The sequence below is a fragment of the Lissotriton vulgaris genome, chromosome 5 (genome assembly GCF_964263255.1).
Source record: "Lissotriton vulgaris chromosome 5, aLisVul1.2, whole genome shotgun sequence".
In the NCBI taxonomy this organism is placed as follows: domain Eukaryota; kingdom Metazoa; phylum Chordata; class Amphibia; order Caudata; family Salamandridae; genus Lissotriton; species Lissotriton vulgaris.
This window is the reverse complement of record NC_141693.1, coordinates 1,708,629,186-1,708,642,427: the sequence shown is the minus strand read 5'-3', so window position 1 is coordinate 1,708,642,427 and position 13,242 is coordinate 1,708,629,186. Positions and strand designations below refer to the sequence as shown.

General features: G+C 43.6%; 1 protein-coding gene across 2 annotated transcripts in view; it reads left to right on the top strand.

Annotated features, from left to right (window-relative positions):
* The first annotated feature begins 2,711 nt into the window (after positions 1-2,711).
* HIGD1B (HIG1 hypoxia inducible domain family member 1B) overlaps positions 2,712-13,242 on the top strand; it is a 132,755-nt gene continuing 122,224 nt past the window's right edge. For both annotated transcript variants that reach the window (XM_086923885.1, XM_086923884.1), the window contains exon 1: positions 2,712-2,809. In XM_086923885.1, the coding sequence (XP_086780011.1) occupies positions 2,713-2,809 (97 nt within the window). In that variant the 5' untranslated portion in view covers position 2,712. The remainder of the gene's footprint in view (positions 2,810-13,242) is intronic.

Here is a 13,242-nt window from a genome sequence, read left to right as displayed (position 1 = left end):
AGTCAGAGAGCTCCGCTCAATACTTAAACATAAGCCCACAATTGCTCTTGTAGCCGCTCATTACAAAAGAGGTGAGCCCGTTTAAAAACACAGCAAGTAAAAGTACACGCTGTGTTTTTCAAAGGGTTCTACTCTTTTGTAATGTGCGTTGCGCGGAGATTGTGGGCTGTTGTTTAAGTATTGATGTTAATCACAGCCCGTGAAGGGGCTCTGATTAACATCAATACTTAAACAAAAGCCCCCAATCTGCCTTGCGCTACACATAGCTCTACCATAGCCCCCAGCCCCCAGCAAAGCCTTACCTGCACTCGAACCAGCACTCCGCCCGACTCTTCCTCCAGCACACGCATATAGAAAGTGCCTGGTTTTCGCGCCACTCGCTTTCTTAAAGCAGCGGCGAGAATCTCTCGCGCAATGACGTGTGCACGCTCTATCCCCGGCAGTGCGCGCTGACGTCAGGAGAGGTGCGTGCGCGCGCGCATCTTAAAGGGAACAGTGTTCACAACCTAAAAAAGACAATGCAGGGGCTGCGGGGACTTGGTGGAGTCTGTGGACCATTTTGTATGTCTCTGCCCAGCATTGTTGGCTCAGCACAGATTAAAACTGAGGCCAGAGTGGATCAGACTGCGAATCCGGTCCTGTAGGCAGGCAATTATTGCGGCATTGAACCCAGAGAACACTGCTTTGAACATAAGTCTCACAATCTTTATTCATTGTACATATTGCAAATTCAACCAGAAATTTGTAGGCCCGGTACCAACCTCGAGGAACGTGCACAGGTGATTAAAACAACAGCAAACCCATGAAGCACTATTCCAGCAACAACTTGTGTACTCTGCCCCTGCAATACTATGGAACGCGATCCTGACCACCCGACACTGACTATCGACAATTGATAGCTGCTCCACTGAACTGTACTTGTCTTTTGGGACACTTTTCAACTCATTGTCTTACTGCCAGTTTTTTACAGCAACATTTATTTTCTTTTTATATTATTAATTGTTTTTAATGATATTATGCTGCCATGCGGTTCTATGTAAGTGATAGTTACTTTGCATTAGAAGAAACCCTATATCAATCACATTACAACTTGAAGATAATTAACGTTTGTCTTGTGTTTTCCATTTCTATATGTCATGAGGAGTTTATTTTTCCTTAATCAAAGGTTCCATTAAACAAGCTCCATTATCACCAAGCCTTTCAGCTCGGTACACTCTTCCTGCTACTTCCAACCAATTCTAGTCTGATCGAATCTTATTCTTACTTTCAATCAATCTGTTATCAAGGATTGTTTAAGTTGCAAGGAGTGTATAAATATCCCCTGGTTGCCTTCCATTAAAGATGTTTTAGAGGTGCTGGGGAAAGTTAGTCCATTCACAGTCCCAGCTAATATTTGTAAATAGGTTACCCATAATTTAACGGCTCAATTCGTAAACAATAGATCCTTCAAAAATGAAGATGTGGACCCACTCAAACCACTCTTTAGACCTTATATCATTCTTCAGTTATGCTCAAGAACTGAATCCGATTCATCGATGGTGGTTGGGTGTGTGAATAGGTCACTCATCACTTATTGTAGGACTGGTATTATTTATTACAAAACGTGCTTTCCACTTGGTTGGAATTACCACTTTGCGTGTTTGTTACTGTGATGGGGTCTCCGTCCAGGCATTTTTACCTTTTGACTCCTTCAATAAATATAACTGTATTCACACAAAATCCTTCTTAACTTTTACAATGAAAAGATATAACTTTTCAGCATAGCGTAGCTCTTTGCTTTCTAACCGTATTAAAGGGGGATGATGTTTGGTTTGCTCCAAGCCTCTTTCAAAACCTCTCAGTGTCAGTGAGGTTTTGGATCCAAGTCAGAAGCATACAAGTGTAGGACTTAAAGTTACCTGTAAGTGGGCGATTGGAGTCCAGTCCTTGGTACACGCATGTGGTTCACCCGCAACTATGATATCGGAGTTCTGATATAATTCTGGTCATTTGATTTAAGTGAGACTGGATTCCACTGGTAGGTGTAAGATCGGAGTGTATACCCTGGTCGCTTTAAAAGTGCCAAGAGGGGTCAACTCAGTGTAGACTGCACACACTGTATCTCACACTTCTTCCCACCACCACACTTTTAAGAACTACGTACCACAGATGTTATGTTATGTTTTATACCAGTAGAAGGTAAGAGTACTTCTCTGGTCATTCACTTGAAACACCAAAATGCTTCCCCAAACACTCACAACAATACACAACACTCTTTCAACCGCACACTCTGCACCGCCACGCTCTACGACAACCACTTTGGGGTAGCAAGGGCCGCATAAATTCTACAATGCAGTTCAATACAATACATTGGTGCGAGTCCTACACATGAGATCATAATACATTGCTAGGGATGGGATTGGAATCCAATCCTAACAGTGTCATTGGCAAGCAGGTTTTGGTGTAAGACCAGATCCTGTTCTTGGTTTCAGACTAAAAATGACTTCTCGTGTGGGATCAGTCTCCAGTGGTGTTTCATCATTCGTCAATCATTGGTGTGAGATTCCAATCTTTTTTTCCCCATGTAATAAGATCAAACTCTGGTCCTAAGGGTCTGGTTGTGTGACCAGAGTCCATTTGTTGTTGTAAGGTCAGATTTCAAACTTACAAGCGAAATGCAGGTGTGTAAAGCTAGATGTATCTAACCTTACTGATGGTTGATGTTTAGGTGATATGTCGATAAGCAAAGATTCATGGACGCCGGAGGGCGAAGACAGCGTCTCTGACAAACTGCAGCGAAAGATGAGGGCATCTCCGCTGGTGCCAGTGGGTGAGTAGCAGCAACCAGAAACAGCAGGACACACTCCTCATGCATGCCTGGTGTTTTGGAAGTCCCACAATCTGCCTTTCCTTACTGTCCCAATCTAATTACACATGCATTGTATTTTCCTATTGTTCATGAACATGTTATTTTTATTGTAGTGTTTGTATGTAATGGATAGAATATTTCTAGACCGTAAACCTAGTAAAAAGGCAGGGCATTCAGGCAGTGTATGTACATACCATGGATGTAAATTAATTTCTGCAAAGGCAGTGTGTGTAGTGAGGTGTGATATGCGAAGTCTTACTTTGTTTTGCATAGATGTATCCGTCTCGCTCACTCTAGGTCTCAATTACCCTTTCGTATTCTCCGTGTTTCGCTCTCATACACTCTCGCACATCATCTCCTCGCCCATTTTCCTCGTCCCAGCCCTGAGTTAGGTTTGCCACATTCAACAGACAGAATGTACTCACTATCTCCCCAAGTGACTAAAACATTTTAAACCAATACACCTAGGGGCAGAATTACAAGCCCCTTGCGAAACATTTTGCGCTGCTGTTGCGTCACTTTTTATTGGAATTTCTCGTACTGCCGCAGCTGCCCATTAGAGGGCGCTGGAAACCTCCTTGTTCCTACTCTTCACATAGCTCTGTTGATATGCTCTAGCCAGCTCGAGTGCTTCGTGTGCTTCCTATTCTGCACTGCTCCTGTGGCTGTCTGCCTTCCGGTCAGTGCAGCCACAGGTATTTCTGAGTAATTTACAGGTGGCCCGGCGGCCGTTAGTGCAGCAGGGTGGATGTGGTTGCTTCTGGTAGATCACAGGTTGCACGCTGTGTTATGTTCACTAAGGTGCGAACCTCAGGCCCGGCTCCAGGAATTTTTGTTTGGGTGGGCCAAGGGCGCATTTGGGTGGGCCACTGCGGGCTCAATGTGTCGCTTCTGGAGGTAGCCTACAAATAGAAAAAACTGTACTCCTGCGTGTGATAGAAGGGGATAACAGGAGATTCAGGGCCCTCCATTATTTTCCAAATCTCTTTCTAATCGTTAACACTCTCAAAAAGTGTTTTGATCCCCATGTAAGGTCCTTTTGATGGGCAGAGGAGGTTTCTGAGGTGGGAGTATCAGGCAAGTAACACTACTCAGCCTGCCTCGTTGCCAGCCTTCAGAGAGAATCTCTCTTCATTAATACCTCCATCTGACCCCAGACTCTGCAGTACACTCCCTTCCAGGCCTGATCATCAATTTTCTACAATCTCTCTACCGTGCACCTTAACTCACAGCTAACCTTTGTCCCCAGCCCCATATCAGGCACCACCTGGTGTCATTCTCCATAATCCCACTAAAAAGATTTGTAAAATCACCTTCAAACTGAAAACCCTGAATATAAGAGTAAATATAATTAGCACACACTTTAAACTATGTTACACAGTGGCCCTAATGACCCAACGGCTAATTAAATAAGCAAAAACATTACAGGGTCTATTATAGCGCCGGTGCAAAAGTATTTATTGGTGTCCCACCACTGACCTCTTACTTGATAGACAACTTTACTACCACCCTCCAACAGTGCACTTCATCTCTCCTTAGCCACTTTCAGTCATGACCTCCTCATCAGACTTCCTCCCTACCTGCCCCCCACCAGTGTCCCTCATCACTCCAAAGCCCCTCCCCATGACCACCTCCTCAGACTCCAACACAAATACCCTCCACCAGTGCCCCTCATTGCTCCATAACCCCTCCCCCCATTGACCGCCTCCTGAGTCCCTCACTGCCACCCTCCACCAGTGTCCCTCATCGCTCCAAAGCACCTCCCCCATGACCTCATCGGATTCCCTCATTTACACCCTCCTCCCAGACTCCTCCACTACCACCCTCCACCAGTGCCCCTCATCTCTCCGTAGCTCCTCCCCATGACCTCCCCCTCCTCGGATTCCCACATTGCCATCCTCCAACACTGGCCTTTATCTCTCCGTAGCCTCTTCCCCTCATGACCTCCTCCTCAGACTCCCTCCCTACCACCCTCCACCAGTGCCCCTCAGCGCTCCATAGCCCCTCTCCATTACCTCCCCCTCAGACTCCCTCCCTACCACCCTTCACTAGTGCCCCTCATCACACCAAAGCCCCTCTGCCTCATGACCTCCTCCTCAGACTCCCTACCTACCACCCTCCACCAGTGCCCATCACTCCAAAGCAACCCCCTCATGACCGCCTCCTCAGACTCCCTCCCTACCACCCTCCACCAGTGCCTCTCATGCCCTCCTCCTCAGACTCCCTCCCTACCACCCTCCACCAGTGCCCATCCCTCAAAAGCAACCCCCCTCATGACCGCCTCCTCAGAGTCCCTCCCTACCACCCTCCACCAGTGCCCATCATCACTCCAAGCAACTCCCCCTCATGATCTCCTCCTCAGACTCCCTTCCTACCTCTCCACCAGTGCCCCTCATCACTCCAAAGCAACTCCCCCTTATGACCTCCTCCTCAGAATCCCTTCCTACCACCCTCCACCAGTGCCTCTCATCACTACATAGCCCCTCCCCCATGACCTCCTCTTCAGACTCCCTCACAAACAAACTCCACCAGTGCCTTCCATCTCTCCGTATCTCCACCCCTCATGATGCCCCCCTCGGATTCCCTCATTGCCACCCTCCAACAGAGCCCATCATCACTCCATAGCCACTCTCTCATATGCATTTTATTTCTTGTATAGCGCTACTCGTAGTGTAGGGTATCACAGTACTGTACATCACACACACATTATGCAGACACAATGATTCATAAAAGTATCCAAATCAGCCTATAGGGAATGTCACATAAGCTAATGAAGATTACCAGGTGTAGGAATCACATCTCATCCATGCTGCTGGGCAATATGTATTAAGAGGGTTGGGTCTGGAGAACCACAAACACAGGATTTAAAGCATACCCCAGTGGTTGGCTGTACTGATTAGAAATTATATCTGCCCAAACTCTGTATTGCAACATTAGAATAATGAAATACTGGGAAAATTCGAACTAACTAGCAATACAAAAAAAAAAAAATCTAATTATACCATTCTGGTTTGTATACACGTCTTTGATCACACTGGCCTATGTATCAAAGGATCTCTGTGACAAAGGCAGTAGCCCACTGAGCTATCCACGTTAACTACAGTTCTATTGCATTTAAATACTACAAACCAAAAAAAGAACGCTCTCCAGCAAGATCAACAATCCCCAAGGTTATTTGGACATTTAGTTGTCGTGCATCCTTGCAGAACCACTCATGAATGATACCAACGATTTAAACACACGATGTAAATGAAAATGAAATAAACACGGCGTTCTAAGTATGTCTTTCTCACAGATTTAAAAAACACAATAGCCACACATTCTCTTACCTGCTCCTTACGAACTCTGTCACAGCCGGATCGGTTAAACAAACAGCTCAAGGGGTCAGGAAGGCCAGGAAAACGAAACAGCAAAACAAACTCCTCTTTACCAGCAGAAAAGAATTAATTATCCACAAATCCAGTTCCAACAAAAGGCTTTGTCCCCTTTGCAGTGCCCCTAATGTACCTGCACGAGTGGGCGGGGACACAGCCCACCTGCCTAATAGGAGATGCGTGATTGGGGGTGCGAGCCCAGACCCAATCACGCAACTCCTAAAGAAAGATAACGTTCGAAGAACGTTTTAACTTGCAGTGGCCATATTCTGCTGGCCTTGCTGACGTCACTACCAGGGCCAAGGGTTATGTTTGGGTGGGCCAGGCCAAAGTTTGGGTGGGCCCGGCCCACCCGGCCCACCCTCTAGAACCGGGCCTGGCGAACCTGCCGACAAATGGCAAATGTTGCAAATTACAAATGTGTGGCCTCACCTCACCCTTTTTCCTGGAATTTACCTGTGTGGTGCACCCAATTTCTAACTACGGTGCAGTTTACAGTTATATTTCGAGCGTTTTCCTCGACTTAAAAAAAAAAAAGAAGAAAAAGGTGAGACTTTCTGAACACAAAGTGCTTCAAATGACGCTTTGTAAGTCGGGACTCCTATGGGCTGAATAAATCCCACTGGGATCTCTGATGCTAAAATGCCCTCTGTCACCACGGTCCTATACCTGTTTGATTCCTGATATTACCTTGGTATTTTGATGCCTTCAAGATCGGTTTGACCCTCCCTCCGACTTTTGCTCATCACTTATCAGTTTATTGGGGAACTTTGCTTTTAACTTGTGATATTGCCTGGCTGGGGAATTAGGGTGAATTATTGTTCACCAGGCAGGAGAGAAGGGTTTACTGTAGGTTTACGCAGGTATGAGGAAGAGCTAATCTCAGGAAGTATGTGAGACCGCTGGATCCTGTTGGTCTTCTTAGCACTAGAAGCTTAGAGCTCTGTTTGTCTTGAGTTAAATCCCTGTCCTGGCTTCCTTATTGGAGTCAGTGTTTTTGTCATCATTAGTGCAGAGAGGGCCACATATGAAATGACTATAGTTATTGTACATGGACTCCTGAGGCCTAAGCTCATATTCAGGGTAGGGCTTTTGACCAAGCTTTGGCAATTTCAGCTCCTTTGTTATGGTTTGTTGCAATGGTGGTCCTGCTTTTCTCGAATCTTTCTGTGATCTATTGTGTCACAACTGCTGTTGCAGGGATAACGTATGTTGTTCAAACCTCCGTAGTTTACTTGTAGTAGAAAGTTACTACTGGCCTATAGATGAAGGTCTCTGCTACTGAGTTCGAATGTTACAGTTTATCTTCCAAAAATGTCTGGTTTAACAGATTTCTCAGAGTCCATCTCTAAAGAAAGTAATGTTGCTTGCTTCCCTCTGTCATTTCCTACCTGGGCATGCCTAGCTAGGGGTAGATACAGACAAAGGCAACATATTTTTGAACCTGTTCAAACCTTGAAGGAACTAGGGTCAGAATCCCTGAATGAAACTAGCTTCATCATGGGTCTCGCAAACATTACATCGCACACCATTCTCACACTCACACCTAGACCATGCAAACCTAACACCTTTAACCTCAGTGACAAACTACTCATTAGAACACCCACCTCTCCCACAACACAACACACTGAAGTCTGTTAGTATACACTCTGCAGCCAAACAGGCTTCAGACATCATCTCACAAATCAGCCTTAAAGGACTCTTTATGACTGAATCTAGTTCTCACGCTCCTCCACAAACATCCTGGACATCGGTGAGTCTGATAGGTACAGCATCAAATACATAAACTCTCAATACAGGAGACGGTCATGCAGCCATACACAGGATGTTGTGGGCCTGCATTCTTAGCAACGCTATAACACCTACATCTTTCTAGGCAACACACTGGATTTCATCCTATATGACTCACTAATATCCACTATCACACACCTAGAGCCCTGGACTGGACCACCCACTTTACCATCCCCATTCACCATTGAATATAATATGTCTTAGCATCAAGGATAACCGAAAAGAGGAAAAATAAACGTATGCTCCATCAAAGACCTCCATCTAGCCAAAATCCTGGAAGAACTAAGCATGCTGCCAGAACATTCCAGCCCGTCACAGACATCAGTACTGTCCTTGACATCTATACAGTTGCCATAATAACACAAGTCTAACACTGTGTTATGTTATATGTATTTGTAAAGCGCACTATGACCTTCAAGGGTATCTTATGTTCCACTAAATAACTGATCCACCAAACCAAAGCCCTCAGCACTCTAGTACACTGTAGAACTTAAAAAAACATAAAGATACTAAATGAAATTAGGAAAAGAAATGGATAAAATAAAAACTCCCAGATGATGACACCCTACACAAACACTCTGCATGAATCTCCAATTCCTGATGAGCACGTCTAGACGCCCGACCTGTGACACCCCGCAACACATGGTGCAAAGGTGCCAGCATTGGCTCACGGCAGCCCATTGTGCGCCGGCGCAGGGGAAAAGGACTGGAATGCGCCATATCTTATAGATATGGCGCATTCCCGTCTTTCTCTTTTGCCGTAGGGAAGCGCAGCAGGAAGGCCTGCTGCGCTTTCCTTCGGCAAAACCTCATAAATGAAGCCCTTGGAGTCTTATTATGACTTTGGCAGTGTGGCAGCGGGCCGCTAAGTCAGTGCCCCACTGCCACACTGCAAAAGGCATATTGAGACCCCCCACCGGATTCTGACTGGAATCTAGGTTGGGGGTCCTGTGGCAGCTGGCCCGGGGTGGTGCAGTACTAAGGCTCATTCGTGAGCCTTAGTAGGGTACCGCAATGGGAACGCCATTGCACTTTCCTACTGGGCATGGACTACGAAGTTCATGACCTGCAGGAATTGGGGGTGTATGCACACAGTGGGGCACACCATGTGCACCCTGCATGCATCCCCTGGTGGGCCCCCTTTGTTTCTTCACTGCCACACTTTTCATGGTGGGCTCATCGCCATGAAAACTGTGGCAGTGAGGAAACTCCTATTATGCTTGGCGGTGCCGCAGCACTACCACCAGCATATTAGGGGCCTCAGACTCCTGCAAGACCACCGGGGATTGCGGATTACTGATGGCAGCAGTGGTCCCATGGCGGTCCAACAACCCTACTTATAATAGGGCAGTCGGAACACCACCATGGGTTTGCCAGTCCATCAGACAACCAAACTCATAATAAGACCCTCAGGACTATTGGACTAGCTTGGTTTGAAGCCTTTCTGAAGAATTGAAGGACAGCTGTAAACTTGTCTTGCTTCCGTTCAGATTTAAGGATATTGTATGTGGTGTTCCGCAGGGGTGTGCCTTCAGTCCTACTCTTCCCAATATTTATGTGGCTCCTCTTGCACATTTTATTGCATCTTCTGGATTTCAACTGTATGGTTATGCCGATGGGGCCCAAATAATCTTCCAAATAGAGGGCGATTTGTCATTACTTCAGGAAAGATTCAGGGGCTGTATGATTAAGGTGGCTCACTGAATGGATGAACAACAACTTTCTTCCTTTAAATTCAGAAAAAACAGAAGTCCTAATTTTTGGGACCTCTTCCATCTAGTTCCATATGTGGTGGGCAAATTCCTTTGATGAATGCTCAGTACTCACCTCATCATCCCGAAATCTGGGAGTGCTATTCGACAGCAGACTTTCCTTTGAGTTGCACATCAATACATTGAAATGTTTACCTGTTTTTTTTTTTTTTACTTCTGAGGCGTCTATAGAAGATTATTTAGTTTGTCCCTCATGAATCTAGGCTGTTGGTCTTGCAAACGTTGGTACTTAGCAGACTGGGCTACTTCAAAGCCCTGCCCTGTATTTCGGGTTGCTTGAGTATAGAATGTGTAGACTGCAACTCTTACAAAATGCGGCAGACAGGTTGATATTCTGGAAGATTAAATTTGATAGTGTCACTCCCCTTATTAGAAAACTTCACTGGCTGACCATTAAGATGAAATATCAGTTTAAAGCCCTCTTCACGGCTCATAAACCTTTCAACCAGTAATTCACAGTTTTTATATTTTGGACATGTTTGAGAGATATTGTCCCTCTAGGCTCCTTTTCTCTACATTGGCTGAAATGCTTACTATACCTAACGTTCACAGAGCGTGCCTAGGGGTTAAGTTTCTTTTGATGGTCACGGCTCTAAATTGCCTATTCATATTCGGCTCGAACCTGATCAGCTGAAATTTCATAAAGGTTTGAAAACTTTTCTTTCTAGGTCAACATATGTATCTTTGATTGGTAGGTAGTACGCATGTTTGGCACCAGGCTACCCATTGGGTAATCACATACTTAATAAACAGTAAAAAAAATTAATAAATAAATCTAACTCCTCCAAAGTCCAGCACTTTCCCTACCATTGTATAGATTCAAATTGGAATAGTAAATGTAACCCTTTCAAAGTATAACAGTATCCCTGATTTTTCTTATGTTAGAGTGGGAATAGTAAATCTTGAAATTCCAACAATTTTCCTACTTAGGTTGGAGTAGAAATAGTAAATCTAACCCCTTCAAAATCTAACACTTTCCCTGCGCTAGTTTAAGTTGGAGAGGGAACAATAAAAGTAACCCTTCCGAAGTCCAACACTTTCCCTACTGTTACTTACATTGTAGTGGGAATAGTGAACCTAACCCTGCCAAAGTCCCACACTTTCCCTGCTGTTTCGTACACTAGAGGGAGATGTGTAAATCTAACCCCTCCAAAGTCTAAAGCCTTTCCTATTTTTGCTAAAATTGGAGTTAGATTAGTTAATCAGTCTCCTGTGAAGTCCAACATTTTTGATAGTGTTGTTTATTTTTGATTGTTGCTATTTGTTTAATATTTTGAATTTTATAATTAAATGATTATATTACGTTTAAAAAAATGTATTTAAGGGTTACCTTTTTATATGAATTTTTTGTAAAAATTAATTGTGATATATGTTATTGCTAATATGTTTGTTAATTTAAAGTTTAAAGTTATTTTTAGTATTAGTAATGTAATTTGTTTAATTGTTCAAGTTATTTATTTTTTAAATTATATATATTATTTATATATTTAGTTCCCAGTATTAATTTAAACTATTTTTATATTAATTGTAATATTTGAATTAGATAAGATATATATTTTAGTTATGTATATGTTTGATCATTTTTACTTGAAAGTTATTGTTTATATTTTTACTTTATATATTTTATGTGTTTTTTTATATTTATTAAACAATGCATATTATTTACATTGCTTATTAACACTATTTTTAAATATATTTTTATTTTGTAATTTAATATTTGAAATAAATTACTTATAACGGTATATATGTTAAACTTCCTACATACCTTATTTTTGACGATCTTCTGTTCCACCATATTTTTTTACATATTTTGATAGCTTACTTTCAAAGTATGTAAACTCAATATTTTTGTAGATGATGTTCTTTACAAGATATTCTTGTAAGTCGATATTGTTGTTGTCAATATTCTGTCATAGAATCATCGAGGCATGTTCTCTACTACTTACACACTCACTCACTCTTTCAGGAATGTTGCTGGTTGAGAATAGTATTTATGTTATGGAAACAGAGGTTCCTAGCTTATTTAGAATCATCACAATACAGTATAGAACACAATAGGCTGCTATACGTGAAAGTCTCCTTGCCCAGCCGGACAAGGAATTTATTTATAAAACAATGTCAAATATAGTTACAGTTTGTTTCTACACAAGTAGTGTGGCACAAGCCTGTGCCGTACTAAAGGAGAAAGAGAGTAGAACAGAGTGAAAGGGGTGTTTTCAGGCAAGAAAGAGGAGCAAACAGGGCACTGCAAGTAAATTAGAGGATAGTGACAGTGTCGCCTGGAGTGGAACATACACAATCACATTTACAATATACTGCATGTATGCCCACTCATGGGTGTCGACATTTCGATCCCTATTGCTCAATTACATAACTGGGATCATCATCAGGACTTAAAATTAGATTTGCCTGAATGTAACAAAGCCTGTTGGGAGAAACAGAGAAAGTAAAAGAATTTTTAAAAAGTTGAAAATGATGGAGGGCAGTCAACACATGTCTTTCATCTTTGTAACAAAATCCGGAATCGCAGTGTGTGACTGTGTGGGGTGATAGTGCTTGTTTACAGATCATCGTTTCATAAACAGTAAACCTCGGAATCGCAGTAACATTGGTGCGATAAAAGCTAAGGATTGTGCGGAACAAGTGACTGAACTAGAACGTGCAGAACGTGTGGATAGGAAATGCTCAAGGCTCAGTGAGTTGGTGGTTGAGCCGAGCACTGTGCATCTATGGGGATCTGTATACCGGTGATTCAATCAGGCTGGAGAGTATACAACGGACATACCTCTGGTTGAGAGGTTTAGAGTCGGCTGGTTTCAAAAATGGAACATACGGGTAGGAAGTTCTTTAGATATCCAAGCAGAAGCGCAGATGGCGCTGGAAATATTCTCATGTGTCCCGTTGCGGCATTGAGCCGAACTATAGGAACAATGAAAAACTGGTAAATGTGGACCCAAATAACGTCGGAACAGGGGAGGGGAGAGAGTGTATAAAGATGCATACCCTTTAGTTGCTATGTTTTACACTCCTGTTAAAATCCATTGGGAATTTGGAGGGAAGGTATCCTGGTTCTTTCAATTGCGCCTGGTTTGGCGGGCTAGAAAGAAATAATTGAAATTATTGAAATGGAGCTGTAAGTGACTCGGTCGGGTGGGTCAGGTCGGAGAACCTATTACCTTAGGTGTGTTAAGCCTACCTTAGACAGTGGGTAAAGATTTTCGAGTAGGGCTCAATGGCCGTCCACTCGCTTCACGATCGATGTCGGAATGGGACGCTGAAAATAAAGGTATATTTCGTTAAGCGTCTCATGTCGGAACCACGGTTGGATAGGGAATTGGGGCTTTTGGTTTGGTCATGTGCCCAGTTGAGAGCTACTTACCAAGTCGGATTGGAGCTCGCGTATGACCAGGATACTCGGTCTCGATGCCAGTTCCTTCTGGGGAGCAAGGGAGTGTTA